The 19,726-nt window shown below is 38.0% G+C and overlaps 1 protein-coding gene across 2 annotated transcripts; it reads right to left on the bottom strand.

Annotated features, from left to right (window-relative positions):
- Positions 1-346: 346 nt before the first annotated feature.
- LOC126820428 (protein amnionless) lies at positions 347-15,190 on the bottom strand. Of its 2 annotated transcripts, none has more exons than XM_050548405.2 (14): positions 15,001-15,190; positions 14,117-14,286; positions 13,138-13,237; positions 9,869-10,086; positions 9,090-9,254; positions 8,286-8,382; positions 7,164-7,249; positions 6,267-6,393; positions 5,634-5,729; positions 4,760-4,856; positions 3,406-3,474; positions 2,357-2,492; positions 1,613-1,708; positions 347-464 (listed from the first exon to the last, which is right to left on the bottom strand). In XM_050548405.2, exons 1-14 carry the CDS (start codon positions 15,050-15,052, stop codon positions 393-395), a joined length of 1,581 nt encoding a protein of 526 aa, XP_050404362.2. In that variant the 5' UTR covers positions 15,053-15,190; the 3' UTR covers positions 347-392. The 2 variants fall into 2 exon arrangements, with proteins under 2 accessions (XP_050404362.2, XP_050404360.1); XM_050548403.2 differs by lacking the exon at positions 15,001-15,190 and adding an exon at positions 14,873-14,996.
- Between the last annotated feature and the right edge of the window lie 4,536 nt (positions 15,191-19,726).

Here is a 19,726-nt window from a genome sequence, read left to right as displayed (position 1 = left end):
CCCCGATTTTGTTTCCCTGTATTTAAGTGATTCTGATATCAGTATGTCAAGGTCTGTTATCAATTGACAATGGTCTGGTAATTATACATAATTTGAGACATACAGTTTATATATTATAAAATAAAGTTCCAAATAACAATATACTATAATAATCGTATGGCATTTATTGGACACATTAAAAAACACACCACAATTTATATGGAACACAATCATTGACACATATAGCACGACGTTTTGACATGTATTCTTCTATCATTTTCAAGTACAAACGTTGTGCTATATGTGTATAGACCAGTGAATGTTTTCTATATAAATTGTGTTGTGTTTTTTGACAATATACTAGAAATAATTGTGATAATCTATGTGTTTTTATTAATCTAGTTTTTATCCCTTTACAAATGTCCGCTATCACCGGCGTCTTTCTTTTTCTTTTTAGACGACTCTTTTCCAGTACTTGCTGGTTCCTATAATAAGATATAATAAACATAATCAAGACCCGATAGCAGTGCGCTAGGGTGAAACCTGGTGTTATTATACATCATATCGAAATTTTAATAATTTCATAACAAAGTTGACAAAATTTTGGATAAGTAAAATTGGTAAAAAAAAAAAAAAAAAATAGATAAATAAATAAATAAAGCCCCATTCTTGTCTTCGTTTAGCAATCAGTATTTGTTAATATTATTTTATTTTAATCATCCATAATTTGTTCAGTTGTTTATAAAAATATTTAAATATTTAGAATGTGCATATTGATAACATGTATTTCCTTGTGGGTCAATACTATCTGCAATACTTTGGGAGCGAGAGAGAAATGGGATTTAAAGTACAATCGACACAAATTAGGTAATTCCGGGACTAAAATATGGTTCAATTTAATTTCAATAATTCGCTTGCGCGTAGGGGCCTTTCGCAGTGGGAGGAACGGGAGGTCCCGGAGAAAATCCATGAGGTTGGACAGGCGACCCTACTCCTTATCACGTACTGCAACCGGGGAATCGAAACCACGCCAGTTGACTCAATGACAGACCTTATGATACAACGCGCTACCCCCCCCCCCCTTCCCCTCAATTCTTTGAGCGCTATTATCATTGATAAAAGAAACATTGATTAGTAGGACCTATATTATTTAAAATGGCGGGCAGCATTGCTTGGCAGACGGCAGGATATAGCCCAAGTCCTGCATCTACAATAGACCATAGACCGATGTTTCGGTTAAGGTTAAGGTCATAGGGTAAAATAGATTCTAAGTGATGTTCATAGGGTTGAAAACATCGCTCAGCAGGGGCGGATCCTGAAATGTTTCCCAGGTTCCTGTTAAGCAAATTTGACAGCTGACAATGCATGATTGCATCATCGTCTCAAAATTACGTGGGCACACTCTGGTTTTTTAATGAGAGAAATCCAACACCCCTTTGACGTCAATTTTTATAACGAATTAAAAGGATCACATTGTGATTCAATTTCATGGATGCAAAGCATTAATTGTAATATCACATATCTATATCATTATCTCGCGCTCTCAATGCCCATACCATCCCATATCTGATGATAAAGGATAAAGCACACGACCGTTACACTTTTCTCATAAGAAGCCCCTGCTCAGACGTACCTTAGTGTCATAAAGAGGATTGTCAAAACCACTGCTATCAAAAGTTGCTGGTTGAGTTTCACTCAAAGACAAGTGAAAATCTTGTATATTTCTGTCCTGAAATAGAAAGAAAACAAGAATAGATTGTAATTTACCTTCCTTGTCGATTCCAAATTATAATGCGGATAATTATCGTCTATCATTGCCGTATTGGAAAAAACATTATGAAAGATGGGTGTGCTGTTGACATATCCAAATTTCAAAGAAATTACATATTGAATCATTACTAATCGCCATAGGATTAATTCGAAAATCAGTCTGGCCGTATTTTCAATACTGAAGAATATGTTTTTAAACATGCAAAACTGTTCCCCGAATGGAGAGAACGCATACTATCCGGTACAAATAACACATTTCATATATTTTTCTACAATCTATTGACAAGGGTAACGCGCCAGTAAACCATGGGATTTTGAGACTAACTGGTATATTTTTCTATAAGAAACTCTGAGCACTCTCGGAATACACATTGTACTGGGGTTCCTCTAATTTAGACCTTAAGTTATATTTTTCAAATTTAACTAGAGGTCAACTAAAATCCCCCCCCCCCCCCCAACCACCACCAGGTCATGCACAGCGATCGAAAGAAACCATGGCTAATTGTATCGTTGTCAGGCCTTACAATACAAATCGCACGCCTCAAGCCACTCTTGTGTGTGGTCTGCATCCTTTTGAATTATGCCCCTTCTATTAATTGCCACTTACGTCTAAAGGTTCACCGTACATTTGATTTTCAAATGAGGTGTTAATAGTGCCCAGTTCTGTACCAATAGAATGTAAATCATCATCACCACGGTTGAAGTTGTGTCTAAGAGTTTGGATTCTTCTTGTGATGGGGTTTCTGCAAAAGACGATAAAGACAGAAATGAAATCGTGTTGTATGGTATGTTAAAGCCTAGCTCACGACCCGCAGTACGTGTTTTGATACGCACGGGTCATAGAGTTTGGTAGTTCGCAGACCAGCCGCAAGAAACCGGATGAAAATTGTGTACGTGCAGGACCAAAAGTCTCTACGCACGGGTTTACTAAAATATACTCCTTAAGCTGCATTTCCTTTAGTACGGATCCAGTCCGGCTCCGGCCCGGTTAAGGATACGGAAAAAAACACTTTCATAGAATTTTAGTAAGAGTGTTTCTTTATGTGCGGATGCGGATACGGTTCTGTATGCGGCGTCCGGTACGGTTTTTCGAAACGGACCATGTAGCGTTCGTTACGGAAACGCATGCGGAACCGTGTCCGTAAACGCACATAAGGAAACACAGTTTGGGTAGCCCGCACGGGAAAAAGCTAAAAATAGGTTGGGAAATTCGCCCTTTCTTGGACACGTGTTAGTCGAATCAGAAAAAGAAAACCGCATATAAGGATACACAACCTGCTGTGTGCTATGTCTACTCCCGGACCGGAGCCGGACCGGATCCGTACTAAAGGAAATGCAGCTTAAGCCTAGCTCACAACCCGCCGTACGTGCTACTACGGGTAGTCTACAGGGGAATTATTTTAGTAAACTAGTGCGGGAGACTTACGCGTCACTTGTGTGTGTTCGGCAACGTAGAAGATCGCAGACTGGCCTTAGAAGACCAATGACCGGTCGTAAAGACTTTTGGTCCTGCACATACAAATTTTTCACCCGTTTTCTTGCGGCTGGTCTGCGAGCTATCAAATCCTACGACCCGTGCGTGTCAACACACGCACAACGGGTTGTGAGCTATAGTCTGTTAAACTACATATACTCGGAAATTAACAGAGAACTTACCCTCCACCCATTGTGACGTTGCTAGTCGGTTGTGTCAGTCGACTCATTCTATTCCTCAGATTTCTTCGACTGAAAATATAAATCGTGGACACTTTCAGACATGTTATTGGAATTCCAGTCATAAATGAAATGAATTTCGTGCATGGTCTCTTGATATTGGATTTTTACAAGTGAAAATACCTGCCACAAACAGATCTATGTCGTCATATCCTATGCTTAACGTTTACTAGTCAGTTAAACTGGTGGCGTGGCGTCCTTACTGCGCTGCTACGGCGATGGAAATTGGTTTTAGAGCGCGTCAAGATCGCCATAAGCGTGGTAGAAATGCTAGCTATCGTGCTGTGGTCTCCATGGTCGCCAAATGATTGCCGAGGTTCTGCGATCTGAACTGGAAAGCTAAAAGAATGCGACTTTTTTCAAGTTTGTAATTTTTTGGGACATTTTCTTGTGTTGTGATCCCGTTTGTCGACGACTTTGTCCATTTTCTAGTCGCCATACGGTCGTAGCAGCGCAGTAAAGACGCCACCTCGGTCTGACGGGGGCATTAAGGCTGTGACTAATACCTACACTACTATTGGTTGGGTTTGGGTATTTAATTCTGCTATAAGCGTTCAACGTCCGCTTCCATCGAGGGTGATATCACAGACAAGTTGTCTTATATTTATTTATTTATCTTGGCACACCCGCACCGGGGTTTTCCTGTAGGAAGAAACCGAGTACCCGGAGTAAACCCATCGATCGAAACCACTACCGTAAGCCAGAGGTGACCGGCTAGCTAGAACTCGAAGCGTGACACACTAGACAACTAGGCCATCACACTCCCTGCCTTCCCCTCAATGGATATTTAATGGAGATGGATTTTGGACATAGTCACGTTTTCGATCTAGAAGTATGATGAGAGAGAGAGAGAGAGAGAGAGAGAGAGATGGGGTTTAACGTCCACTAGACACAAACTAGGTCATTTCGGGACTAACATATGGTTTAAATTTATTTCAATAATTAGCTGCGCGTAGGGGTCTTTAGCAGTGGGTCGAAACCGGAGGACCCGGAGAAAACCCACGAGATTGGACAGGCGACCCTACTCCTTGTCACGTAAAACCGGGGATTCGAAACCACGCCAGTTGACTCAATGACAGGCCGTATGATACAGCACGCACGTGCTAACCATTCGGCCATCCAACCCCCCAGAAGTATGATGTTTACACATGTGTTTATTATGACTACTGTGTGATTTCTAACCACTTGTTATATATAATACATATTAGTTTAGACTGACGATGACCAAAGTGAAATATTTACACACAGAAGATATATTTTTAGACGCCAAGAATTTAGAAACAAAGTATAAACTCACTTATTTTCGTTGAGAAGGTAGAGTACCAGTAAAACTATAGCAACAGCTATCATTATACCAATCACGATGCCCGTTATACCACCTCCACCGAGTTTGCCTAGAAACAGAGAAGTAGGAAAGGAAATGGTGTTTAGCGTCCTACTTTCTGCACCGACTGGGATAATGAAGACAGGCACTGTGCTATGATGGAAATTGTTTCGAATTCCAAATGTCAAGGGTGTTTTTACGTGCATGCCAATGTGCACACGGAATCGCTGTTTTTGGACCATCCGAACATCTAGACACAATTGTTAGGTGCTCCCGCCCACTCTATATCAAATTCCTACTGCCAACGATCCCTTTATTAGCAAGCACGCCGATAATACGTTTTCAATTGCCAGACCCTCCATCCTGCACCACTGACAAGGAAAAAACACCGGGATGGAACACGGGGCCTCCTGGTTAGAGAGAGAAACAGAGACAGGGAGAGATAGAGAGAGAGATAGGTTTAACGTCCACTCGACACAAACTACGTCATTTCGGGACTAACATATGGTTCAATTTCATTTCAATAATTCACTTGCGCGTAGGGGAGGAAACCGGAGGACCTGGGAAAACCCACGAGGTTTGACAGGCGACCCTACTCCTTGTCACGTACAACCGGGTAATTGAAACCACCCCAGTTATTCAGTGACAGACCTAATGATACAGCGGGCACGTGCTAACCATTCGGCCATCAACCCCCTCCCTCCTGGTTACCGATCCAGCAGCTTACTCACTAAGCTACCACGGTTCCTTACAATGCATCAACTCTCTACTCCAATACAACATGTAACATTTGAAGCTCAGTGGCGATTAAGAAATATGATATTACACATTATTATGAATTAATTACCTGTGTTAGCGGATGGTCCATTAGGTCCAATACCAGCCCCGGATACAGCTAAGGATACAGAAGATATAGCGTACTTATGTCCACCCTGAGATAAATCTACAAAAGAAAAATGAATCATGATATTATAAAATCACTTATTCACCTGCTAGTGCTATCTTCTAAATTCGAGCCACCCGATCTTCCGTCAAAATTCGACACTAACATCGAATACGGTAACTGATTGACTTTTATAAATGGAATGAACTGGGGTTCTTGCTCCATTCGGGCCAATGAAGACGGGAAAATGCCTGCTAGCACCCGCCAACCCCTTCCTATGTCACCGACAAAGCAAAACTACGAGGCGGGATAACCCGAGGACTGTCCTCGGTCAACATCGGGATGGAACCAAGGACCTCCAGTGGCCTCCAACACAGATATAATCATACAAGATTATGGACAACTATCACAGTCTATTACTATCTAATTATCGAAGCTCCTAAAACATGGTCATTTTCGTACCCAACCTATGTCAGAGAGTAAAAAATATACTCTTGATCAATTATTTTTTTTAAGGATTATTTCAGGATTTAGGTGTGATTTTGATGGGAAAACGTTTAGAAACAAATCGAAATTTAAAACATTTAAAAAACCCACCTTTGTCCATGTCATTTTTAATGTCCATAGCTGTTTTAGTGCTGACTTCACCTGTTTTATCTCTAATGACCAGCTGTACCAAATTCTCCTTTATACTTAATCTAGATACAATCATCTCTGTACCAGTCTAAAATAAAATAAAATGGGGCTGCACATTTTAGTTTTCTGCACCGATTGGGCCAATAAAGATGGACATAATGAAGACGAGCATATGCCATACAGTGTACTATGATGGAAATTTTGCCCAGGCAGGAGCACTATGGTCCACTCTTATATCGAATTCTAACTGCCAAGGGATCTTTTACGTGCACACCAATGTAAACACGGGACCTCGATTTTTCTTCTCATCCGAACGACTAGACAGTTGTCCTTGCCAGGTCCTCCGTTCGAAATGTTCCAAAGTCCAGTGAGCGAGAGAGAGTGAGAGCAAACTGGATCATTTCGGGACTAATAATAGGTTCAATTCTATTTCATAATTCTCGATTTTCCTTCTCATCCGAACGACTAGACAGCTGTCCTTGCCAGGCCCTCCGTTCGAAATGTTCCAAAGTCTAGTGAGCGAGGGAGTGAGAGTGCAAACTGGATCATTTCGGGACTAATAATAGGTTCAATTCTATTTCAATAATTCGCTGGCGCGTAGGTGTCTTTAGCAGTGGAAAGAAACCGGAGGACTAAAAATAAAACCCACACCCTCCCCCTTCTAACATTCGGGGAATGGTTCAATTTTATTTCAATAATTTCAGTTAACCATTTGGCCACCAAACCCACTAGTAAGAACTCGCTGACACTTAAACTTAGTAAGAAATTAAATAACAAATAACAATGTCATACGTTTTTTTTATTGTAAGTTATGTTACATAACTAAGGCCATGTCATGATATATATTATTTTGTTTACCTTTCCAGATAGAAACTGTGTTTGTAAGATGTTTTCAAACTCTGTGATATTAAATCCAGTATCAATTGTAACGTTGAACAGGCCACCTGTTTTGGAACAAAAACATTACATATTAATAGAAAGATAGGGTAATTGGGTTTAACGTCCACTCGACACAAACGCGATCATTTCGGGACCAACAATGGTTTTATTATTTTAAGAACTTGCGCCCGGGGAAAACCCCCAGAAGATAGGACAGGCTATTCCTTATCAGTTAAAAGCTGGGAATTGAAATCAGACCACTTGACTCAATGACAGAGCTTATGATCTACATAGCACTCGTTAGACCATTCGCCCCACCCACCGCCATCCACACCCCCGCTTTACATAATAATATCATTACTTGCTATGTTTATATTTAAATAGAGAATCTCCTACCAGTGTTTTTTATATCAAAATACATCAACACAAGTCGATAATGTAAAAATGAACGAGGCTGTGCCGTTTTTTGTTTTACTTTATCGACGAGTATTGATATTGTTTGATATCACAAAATACGAGTAAAAGTTTTTATTTATCACGCAACGCTTTCTTACATACACAAATAAATAAATATAATTATTTTATGTAAAGCGATATCTCTTTAGGAGATATGGCTCAGTAGATTATGAAAGTTATCACACAGGCGATATCTATTGTAGAATGTGTTATTGGGTAATAAATGTGCTTAACGGGGTTATGTAACTCATTTAAGGAATTTCACTGACTTCCACAGATTTAACTCCGACTAATCATGAATCATGTGCCGAAAGCATTAGCACCACTAATGCTGGTTATTGTAGAAGTGGGAAAAAACCATAGTGCCCGAAAACAAGGCAGGTAACTCTACTATTTGTCACCTACAAAGAATAGATAGAATCCAAAGAACTGCTTAAATAGCTGCAGTAGACTGCTAGGTTTAGTTCTTAAGGATACCTCAAGATTTCGTCAAGGTCGCTGAGATGTAAATAAGGTTGTTGACGAGATCATGGGTTAGGGATTGGGTAAGAGTTAGGTCCAAGGTTAGGGTCGGGGTTGGCGCTAGCCCTGTTCACATTTCTGTAGGCGGCCTTAAGAAATAGATCTAACCAACAATAGACTTACCACATATTTGACAACATGAAGCTAATGGTGTAAGAGATGATTGACATCTCGCTCTATTACATCTGTCTTTATATATCTTACATATCTCATCTAATATCTAGAATAACACAAAATAACTTGAAATCTAGCACTTCATGATAACTGAATGTCAAATATATTTTGCAGTCCGTCATGGACTGTTTAAAGAAATTCATAAATTGCTATTCATAAATTGCTTTCGGGTATCCGAAAGAGAAAGCCATTAGTATCATCTAGTATAATATGCAATTATATAATAATATATTTGCGATGTATCAAAGTATATCCTGGTTTTTAAAAGAAATGTGATTTTATTTTATAATGTGATGTATTAAAATGATATTAATATGTATTTTAGTAATCGATACATTTAGTATATTAATTAGGAACACATAATATAACGTAATGATGTTGACAAATCACAAAATATGTTCACGTGCACTTTCAACAATATGAAAACCTGCAAATGAGATTTCACGGTTACAATATCACCATTTAAGAAACCGTCCTGCAATGAATTCTCTCATAATATAACATACCTGAACTCTAACCCTTAACTACTGCACATGGAATACCAGCTATTTGTTGTGGTGGATAGATTCTGGTACTAAATAAGGTCATTGCGATTACCCCATTCTAAATTGTGCCCGCTTCCACATTAGAGAATATTAAGCTATACCAAATAGTAAGCGTCGTGTGACCATTGGCATAGTATACACGTGTCGCGCTATTATGTCCAAATTAGTACAGCAAATTTGAATGTGACAAATGTTTCCAAGAGATTACCTGCCCTTGGTCGTTTCCAGATGCACATCCAGATTTTGGTGTTTTACACTTAGTACGTGATATAGTCACTGATGACAAGACACCAGCTCCTTGATTTGGAGGCGGGAACATCCTGGAACCGTCAGCACTCTGTACAAAACTTTTGAACGAACTGGTTGACAGGGACTGCGATTAACCAAAAATACAAAAACAAATCCACATAATATTTTAAGTTCAAGTAAAAGACAAAACTTTATGAAATGCTGAATGCTGAAAAGTTTCTGCTATTAAATTCAGGAATTATGTTCCATAAATATTCTTGTGTGTTATATATTAGGCCCGCTCTGCTTTAAATTCAAACAGCCAAAAACCGCTTTCATGCACACCCGTGGCCTCGGATTTGCGTCCCGTCCGAATGATTTACCAGCACTTCCAATGCCCCCATTAGTTACGAACTAGTGTTATGATTTAATCATATAAACTTATTACCCCCCCCCCCCCAACCTATCGTTCCAAGGACATACAAGTGAAATGCACATAACTAACGAAAATGAAATGAAATTTAACGCCCTAATTTGCTACACTGACTGGACTAATGTAGACGGACTTACGCCATACAGTGTGCATAAAATAGTGCGTTGCTGCGACCGTACGGTGACAATTTTCCGTCGCCGTAGCAGCGCAGTAAGGACGCCAGTCCGGTCTGACAGAGGTATTAGTAACTGATTTAATCACATAAACTTATGCACCCCTGTCGTTCCCAGAATTAAGAGTTAAATACATCAATTTTAATTACTTACGCTTCCAGATATCTTTAGAGATTTGACTTTAAATGCCATATTCACTCCTAATGTAACAAAGAAAGATTTCTCGGGAGGAAATACAACATCGTCATAAAGACCAGGAACTTTCTCAGAATCCAGTAAGGGTATATCCTGGCAGTCACCACGTTCTGTTTGAGAATAACACCAGTTGTCCGGATCAACCCATTCTTTTGGTCCACGAATATATTCCAGCTCTATGGCAGAAAGTAAGCAAATGAAAACTTCGAATTAATATCATTAGTAATAAAAAGAAAGAATGAATGAAATAGAGTTTTATGGCGCCAAACATATGGTGAATAGTATGAGACAAATTATATTCTATAACATAAAGCACTCATGTACATAAATAAAACAAATATCACAGTAAATTAAATACTTTAAAATAAAAATCACAACTTCATGTAGACAAATATTTAAAAAGGAAAAACAAGATGATGTACGAGTATACATGTACAACTAAATTTCATTAGTAATAAAACTCGTTTATCTAATTAGTTAATTAATGTCTTTATCTAATTAGTTAATTAATGTCTTTATCTAATTAGTTAAACATTAAATGCAAGAGTTAAAGTAGCTAAGTCTGTAACTCAATATCATCCAAAATCTTCGACATTGAAAACACGATTTATTTATCGCTTTAAATCAACATTGATGTTGTGATCTTACAGGGAAAAGATGGCCTTCTGATATCCAATATTTAAAACAAAATAAACATTTTACAATTGGTACACGAACCGTGTACCATAATGCGTTTCAGCGCTATTTGTAATAAGGGACTTGAAAAGCGAGGCTAGACATATTCCACAAGTCATGTCAAACGGTGACGCTATATTCTTATCTGGAGGATATGCCCAGTAAATACTATCGGCGTAGACGGGAAAAACCAGACGCTAGAGATTGAAATTCGATTGAGATTACTGGCGTATTTCGCCGAACCTAACTGATTACAGTAAAAACAGAAACGATTGAATGTAAATCAATTTATATACATTCATATTACATTATTGTATGCGTTGCGACCCATTTGTTTCAATTTCTAGGTCCCAAATATTAGCGACTTAGCTCCTTTAAATATATCTATTATAGGTCTTTCTTTAAGCCTGAAATGTTATCTAAATTATTAATAAAACTTTAATTAACCTATCCAGACCATAATTAACTCTAGATGGCATCGCTAGTCTGCAATCTTTAGTGGATTATGAGCCGATTTACTGCATAACTTTCCTTCGCGATTTAACGATTAAATGGATAATCGAGACTGTGCTGTTTATCGTACTGACTTTAGTAATGATGATCGAGGCTAGGCGGAAATTTCAACCGCTTAGTTCTTGTTTCATAGTGGATCAATTTGAATGAAATTTTCAGCAAATTGCCTTTACATTATCTTGTTTTTATCTCCCTATTCATACCTTTATCTAATTAGTTAATTCATACCTTTGCATTTTTGATCATTTTGTCTTTGATTAAATTTGTTTATTTCTTAGTTTGGGTCATTATCCACTGAAAAAATGGGGGGGGGGGGGCTAGCTGCCAACATTTGCGAATGGGCAAAATTAGAAAATTTATCATTCTATTGTTAAGCAGATAGCCCTTTATGGGGCAGAGATTTGGGGTTCATACGTTATCAAAAACAAAAACATAATTAAGATTGACAGATGGGATAAATTTGAAGAACACAGAAGTACGATCAACATTTGTAAATCCATTCTCAATATGCCTAAGCGTGGTAGTAACATGGGATGTCTAGCTGAATGTGGTATCCATCCACTATCTCTGGACATATATCAGCGTATGCTTCTTTACTTCAAAAGATTCTTATCGGATAATAAAAACAAACTCCTAGACACGTCATTTGTAGCGGATTATGAACGTTCTTGTAAAACTGCTGGTTCAAGAAAATCATTTTGTCATAGCATAGGGATTTTAACCAGATATTTTGAATTTGAACAAAATGACCTAAAAAATAGTGACATAAAATCTGCCACCGAAAAGAAATTTGTCGATCTTTCCTAATAGTTACTGATCAACAAGAAAATTCGCAATCGATCCATAAACTTCGGACGTATGGAAAAATTAAGCCAGATTTTTATGCGATACCGTTCTATCTGCACTCCGTCAAATCGAAGGCCAATAAAATTGCGGTGACTTCGATTAGGTTTAGCACACACTATCTCGAGATAGAGCGTTGTCGTTATAAAAATATTCCGCCACATGCACGTTTATGTAATCAATGTAATAATAATGAAATAGAAGACGAATATCATTTCATATTTGACTGTAATAAATATAACAATCTTAGAAATTCAAAATTTACGCCAATTTTCAAAAGCAATCCGCACATCTCGTGCAATATGATTAATGTTTAAAATCCCCAAACGAAATTGCCAGTCAGGTTGCTTCATATATAATATATATAAGTGTCTCCAAGAAAGAACATCAGATGTTAACCAACACCCCAGTTCAATATAATAATGTTTATTATACTAATACTTACGGTAGAAATAGTTTGTTTATTTTTCAGGCTAGTTGACATAATTTTCGTTTTAGCTCTATACTGATTCTCATTATACCGACCATCTTTTAATGCTTATAGAGTTGTTATATCACATTGTACATCCATAAATGATCACCCCAGATGTTATGTTATAATTGTATGATCAACTTTTGTTTAAACTGTGTATGCTGTCCTTGGTGGATGCAATGATACAATAAAATCTTATCTTATCTTATCTTGGCTTAATTGGAAGAATTTTTTTTTCGGGGAGGGGTGGGCGTATTTTGTAGGGGTCAAAATTGAAAATCAAACAACATCAGTATGCTGCACTGTCAGAGTGTGTTATTTTAATTTAAACAAAATAGCAACGGTGGCGATGGGTTGCTTTTCACATTTCAATTACCTTCCCACAAATACGTCAATGTATATATGATTAACTTGGCATTTTAGGATGTTTACTTCGCGATTTAGTGTTTCTGTCCGTTCAGGGATGTGCCGGTATTTTTCTATAATTTTCTTTGAGGAACTGGGGTAGTCAATATGTACATGTAACAAGTGATAAAGTATAAATATTATTGTTGAACATACGGTTTCTCGTGTTCGTGAAAAGGTAAGCACACCCTCTTTAGTGTACGATTCCCGTTATCAGCTACATGACACGATTATTTAGACTTGAATTACAGAGATTAAATCCACTTTGTAGACGTGACGTGTATGGGTGATTACAATGTCAAATACTGTATGTATTTACCTCCATCAGCATCGGGACAATTCGCATCATCTGTTGCCGTATCTGTGAAACTTAGAATCGAATTATCGCCAAATATCAGCTCGCCATTCATTGGAAGCCACTGAAAATATATAATTAGATTCTCGTTGGAACGTCAATTAAAGCATCTCTATAAATGAAATATTACTGGTATGTAAACAGTAACCGGGTTATATTTCGCAAACCTTATGGTGAGAACACCCCTAAAAGTTTTGTACCCTAAGTAACTTAGATACCACATATCAAAGGCATTGTAAAAGAATGAAAGTCACATTAATGTTTGGATCCCTGGAAGCAACCACGTCAGATAACAATGTCCTTTAACGTTTTGTATCCATGGTAGCAGGGAGGTATTATATACCTAGTCTGATTGAAACAGGTCCTATTTCGTTTCGTTTATCATAGTTCAAAATTTGCTTTTACATCAAAAGTATAAAAAAATAATCATGTTGTTATTTAGCAATAACAAACTTTTGAGTTCATTTTCGCAAAGGTATATTCTCCGTTTTCACAGTCTGCACAGAGACAGCGTCTCAAAAACAGCAATCTGATTTAAATACAGAACTATATTTCGTTTCGTTTTTTTTATACTTTCGATGGCCTACACTACATGAAGATCTGACCGGTTGTAGCGATAGGTCGCGTCAGAGGTCATACGAGCGGCTTTTGACCCTATGACGTCAGACATTTGATTAACCAATCAGCATTGATGTTACTAGTGGATTACCCACAGTTCCGTGCAAAACACGCCTAAAGCTCACCGCAACAGACCGTTTCATTGGCTAATCCCTCACACCATTCAGAACATGTCAATGATAACAACTCTTCCAGATCCTAGCGGTAGTAAAGACAAGTAAAACGAAATTTTGAACTATAAAAACGAAACGAAATAGGATCTGTGTTATAATCAGATTGCAAAAACAGGTTTTAAGTTCACGATAAAAACGTCCGCGACGCTTACCAGTTCCTTTATTGTTGTATTGGTTTGAATGTAAACAGTAGGACTTAGTGCATCGCCAGTTGCAAACTTAACAATGTCGCTACCACATGGTACACGTCCAACATTCCAGTTGTTTGGATTCTCAAAGTTAGTGTTTGGTTTCCATCGTTTGTATATACTTTGAACTGAACCTGTAATTTAATCAAAATTAAAATTTCTTAACTACAGTGGACTGTGTGTCGCCCGTCTCCCCTAACCCATTACGAAAACCCCAAAAATATGTAACACACCTTGCACCCTTTTACTGTTCCGACAGGCAGCCAGGAGGCTAAGTGAGTAAGACGCTGGCTCGCAAACCTGGAGATCGCAGGTTCGATCCCGGTGTTGGTCGAGAGAATTCATCGGGATTTTCCAGCGTGGTGCCCCTTCTTGTTCCGATGGGACGAAAAACCGAGGTCCCGTGTACACATTGGTGTGCAAGTAAAAGATCCTTTGGCAGTTGGAATTAGGGCAAAATGTCCCCCATAGCACACTGTATGGCGTATATCCTTCTTCATTTGCCCACTCGGAGTAGAACAGTAGGACGTTAAACCCTATTTCATTTTATATCATTTCTCTCCCGACAGCCAAACTACTTTTTCCAATGCACAAAACCAATTTGTCGCCTGGATTAGCTGCCCCACCTACCCTTGCTCCGCGAATGATTAATGGGTAAATAGAACTGGCGAACCAGGACAGTGCATGCATGAATCCGTATATACATTGGCGTCAACATACTTGCTGGCTGTTTGGGTATGCGGTTAAACCTCACTCTCGGCAAACTAGAGAATAAAGAAAATCCCATATGCCCTTAAACTGAACACTCCCCTCTCCCAACACACCCACTATTCCAAAATATCACTCACCTGTGTGTTGTAGGACAATAAGAAGTAAACAATATATATACTTCGAAAACATAATTCATTGGTCAGTTCCCGTCTCTTAACTAATTTAATATCAACTTGTAATAAACGCACAACTTAAAAAGGAGGCGTATACACATACTTTCTAATTAATCTCCAACTACATGTTCAGACCGATGACGATGTCGTTTAAGTAATGACTGTCCCGAAATATAGTTCTTATTAAGATAACAGGGTAGGTCAGATATCAAATTATGACCATATTGAATTACGTGTTTGCATTCCAAACACGTTCTATGATATGTGTGCAATTGACATTATATCTATAAGATGTATTTAGTCTTCTCTTGTTACATGTTGTTAATTAAATATCGACTTATCTAAGTGGTACTGAAAGTAACGTTGGTTAATGTACTTTCCGGGAGGAGGTGAAAATAACAAACGATGGTGTGTAGCTTGTTACTAGCTTTTATTTAAGAAATAAATTCTCAAATTCTCTCTCTCTCTCTCTCTCTCTCTCTCTTTCACTGAAACATGAACAACATATGACTATTTTTACATTATGTGCACATCAAATTAACAAACGTTAACATATTTATAATAATAGCATTATTCTATTATAGCAGATAATATATATATATAAAATAAGACTCTCCCAGGAAAGTTGAAAATAGAGTGATAACTATCAATCGTTAAAAACAGATCGATACAAAACTGGAGAACGTCAAGTTAAAAACTTGACTATATAAAACGTAAACAGAGGGTCCAAGCTAAAAACTTGGTCTCAATAGCTTAAAGATACATTATGGGAGATAAAATAAAGAGATGGCAGTTCTCGCTATAATAGTTAAAAACTAGATAGTGTAAAGGTAATTTGCTGAAAATTTCAGTCAAATTGATCCACTATGAGCCGAGAAAGAAGCGGGTGAAATTTTTGCATAGTCTCGGTCATCATTACTAAAATCATAAATATAAACAGCATAGTCTCGATTATCCACTTTTTTAAATTTAATTTTCAATGGCCGTTAGCGGCATATAGGAATCTAATCCAGCCAACATCGAAGGCTAGCCTTGACATCGGGAGTTTATTATGGTCTGGATAAGTTATTTAATGTCTAATTGATAATTTAGATAACATTTCAGGCCTAAAGAAAGACTTGTAATAAGCAGATTTTACTCTTGCATAATGCATGTTTAAGTGTTAACGCCCATGTGTGTGCGTGTGTGTAAAAAAACACTCACGTTCCAGTAGTAACGCGTCTCACGCGATATACACATTCGTTGTTAAGTAGACTCTATCAAACAGACACTTAAATATAGAGATACATGAAAACGAATAAACCTATAAACATAATAATAAATTTATATTAAACACTGCGTATTAGCATAAAACAATATATACAACGAACGGGAAAACAGTTAATACAAGTTTACTTTTGAATAAATATATTGAAAACGGGATTGATTCTCTATAAACTACGCGCTGTGTAGACAATACAATAGCAATACAATACTATTTTAAACATGTAAGGAAATGAAATGAAATGAAATGGAGTTTAACGTCCTAATGTTCTGCTCCTAACCTGGGTTAATGAAGACGGGCATACGCCATACAATGTGCTATGAGGGAAATTTTGCCCGGACAGCGGCACTACGGCCTACTCTTATATCGAATTTCAACTGCCAAGGGATCTTTTACGTACACGCCAATGTGTACAAGGGACCTCGGTTTTTCGTCCCATCCGAACGACTAGACAGCTTTCCTTGTCAGCCCCTCTGTCCTGCATCACTGACAAGGGAGAACCACGCCGGAAAATCTGGATGAACTTTCTCGGCCAATGCAGGGATCGAACACCCGACCTCCAGGCTAGCGAGCTAGCGTCTTACCCACTTAGCCACGTGATCCCCAAACATGTAAGGCTTGTGGCATCTTCTTCCTCCGTTTCCACCGAGGGTGATATGGCAGACAAGTTGTCTTATTTTCTTTATCTTAAAGCCTACACAGGGGTTTTTCCTGTGGAAGGAAATCGGATTAGCCGAAGTCTAGCCGAGTTGAGAAGGCACCCCTATCTCCAAGCTACATACGCTTCACACACCAGGAATCGAAACCACGACCACAAGCCAAAGGTGACCGACCAGCTAAAGGTCGAAGCGCGATAATAGACCACTAGCCCCCCCACCCATGTATGTGGCTCAGCCGTATAATGATAAATACGTGTCCTGAAGTTATGTTGTTTTTCTTATAAAATAAACTAGAAATGAGAAGTGAAATGACAATGAAATGGGGTTTTATCGTATAACGTTTGTGATCCATCCGAGCTTCGCTAACCTGGAGGTCCGTTATGATTTGAAATAGTTTACTACACTTAATCACATAGTATGATAATACTTTTTATTGATTAATGTATGTTCTGTTATGCATATATGATAATGTAAAAAAGCTTATAATTACACTTGGTCAAATATCATAATATGCTAATATTATATATTCAATATTTCATTAAAGATACAGAATGGGAGATTCGATAACGAGTTGGCAGTTCTCATTATAATAGTAAAAACCTAGATAATGTAAAGGCAATTTGCTAACAATTTCATTCAAATTGATCCACTATGAACCGAGAACTAAGCGATTGAAATTTCCGCCTAGCCTCGACCATCATTACTAAAGTCAGTACGATAAACAGCATAGTCTCGGTTATCCATTTTATCGTTCAATCGTGAAGGAAAGTTATGCAGAAAATCGGCTCATAAGCCACTAAAGACCGCAGGCTAGCGATACCATCTAGAGTTGATTATTGTCTGGATAGGTAAATTAATGTCTAATAGGTTAGATAACATTTCAGGCCCAAAGAAAGACCTGCAATAGACAGATTTAGCTCTTGCATAATCTATATTCATTTCATTTTGTAAATTAAAGACACTTATATGGGTAATTTGTGAAATCTACTTCTATGTCTTATAAGGATTAGATAATTTGTAATTGATGTTTTAATTGTGATTTCAATGTCTTTATTTGTGTTTTCATGTTTCTTCGTTAATAAACCCAGTTCGACGTCAGATATAATAGTACTTATGTTTTTTATAGATTAAAGCTCCTTGAATGATAAATTTAAATATCGTGAGAGAGCGGTGCTTCCACGTATTAGAAGTCCTAATATACGTTTGTTTAGAGGTTATTGCCGTGGTAATTAAAAATCGGCGTTTAATTGTCAAGACATGCAGGGGCGTACATGTGGGGGGTGGTTCTTCCCCAGGAAAAACAATAGTCGGTCGGAAAATTATGCATCAGCGACTACATGAATTAATGAGATAAACAAAAATTGCCAAAATAGAAAGGAATATCACTAATACTTAATATATTCATGAATATACCTGTGTAAACATATGATTGCTTTGATTCGATATCACAATATGAGTCAGTTGTTCAAAGCCCAATTAGTAAAAACTATTATGCCTTCAGGAACGCCTCAGTGACGGACACGATCGATCTTGACAAAATCGCCGATCGGTGGCCAAACTTGACTTGGCACGGACACCTGATGAAAATATGAGGACATAGTTATAATATCTTTGCTAATTTATGTATATTCACAACAATATAGGTCCATGTAAATGATATAATTATTACCACTTTCAGAAGTTGTCACCGATTTAAAGTACTTTGAACGTTCTTGAATTCCCGTACGTAGTGCTCAATTTTACTCACGTTATAAGTGTTTTCTGGCCATCAGAATTCTGTAAAATCTTCCAGGAAGTGGCATTTCTGGGACTCTACAAAACTTTCTCAGGGGAAGCGCGCCCCCGGACCCCACTAGAAAGCTCGCACCTACCGGGCGCGGCTCGTGGTTGTCACTTGTCTAAAGGGGACTATCCATATGTACGCGCCTGAATGCATTACACGTATAACGATATAAACAACTTTGCCACACATATTGTGCGGTTTAATACGCCCCCCACCCTTGAAAATCTGTTTATATAATCGAATCGGAGCGAACGGTTACTGGCAAGCATTATCTATGGAAATAACACTCATAGATGGGATATGTTTGTCAACAGCCACGATACAAGAAAGGCTTCCGAAACGGACAAGTAAGCTAAAACCGCTGTGCTAAGTGGACTTAGACAAGTAATTATTTCCCTTTATTTCACGACGAATGTAGTGCGAGTTATTAATAGACAATTTTTCCCTTCATTCTTTCTATCCTTTACCTGCATTTTTGTGTTGATTTTTTTATCTAGATTTGGAGAAAAGGAATTAAATTTGCAATTCCATAGCAGTTTTGGGTAACATCCCAGCGGAGGGGATGTATAGTGTCTTTCTGCAGAGCGCTCATTGTGTCGGAAGTTAGATTTGGACCCCAGTCAACATCAAAATTTCGTAGCAAAAAATCTAAACGGTCAACCTCCTACAAAATTATGATGAGGAGATTGCCAAATGCGGTCCCCATTTTGCCTATATACAGATTGGAACCAACGGAATGTTGAGCAATAAGCTACAGCCATTTACATTGAAGTCAATGGGCAAATAATTGCTATTCTGAGTTCAATGGTAACGATATTATAAAATGGATTACCCTCCCGTAACTGTATTGCTATTTTGTATAATGTAAACTACCCTTATGTACTTAATTATGACGCGTGTCAGAGAGTTAGAAATGACCGTAACATAAACGTATCTCAACTTGTTACTAGTCTTGTCTTTGCCTACATAAGGGGTTAGGTTGGT

This window comes from Patella vulgata, chromosome 5 (assembly GCF_932274485.2).
Source record: "Patella vulgata chromosome 5, xgPatVulg1.2, whole genome shotgun sequence".
In the NCBI taxonomy this organism is placed as follows: Eukaryota; Metazoa; Mollusca; class Gastropoda; family Patellidae; genus Patella; species Patella vulgata.
Note: the sequence above shows the minus strand (reverse complement) of the source record. Positions and strands in the feature narration are given on the sequence as shown.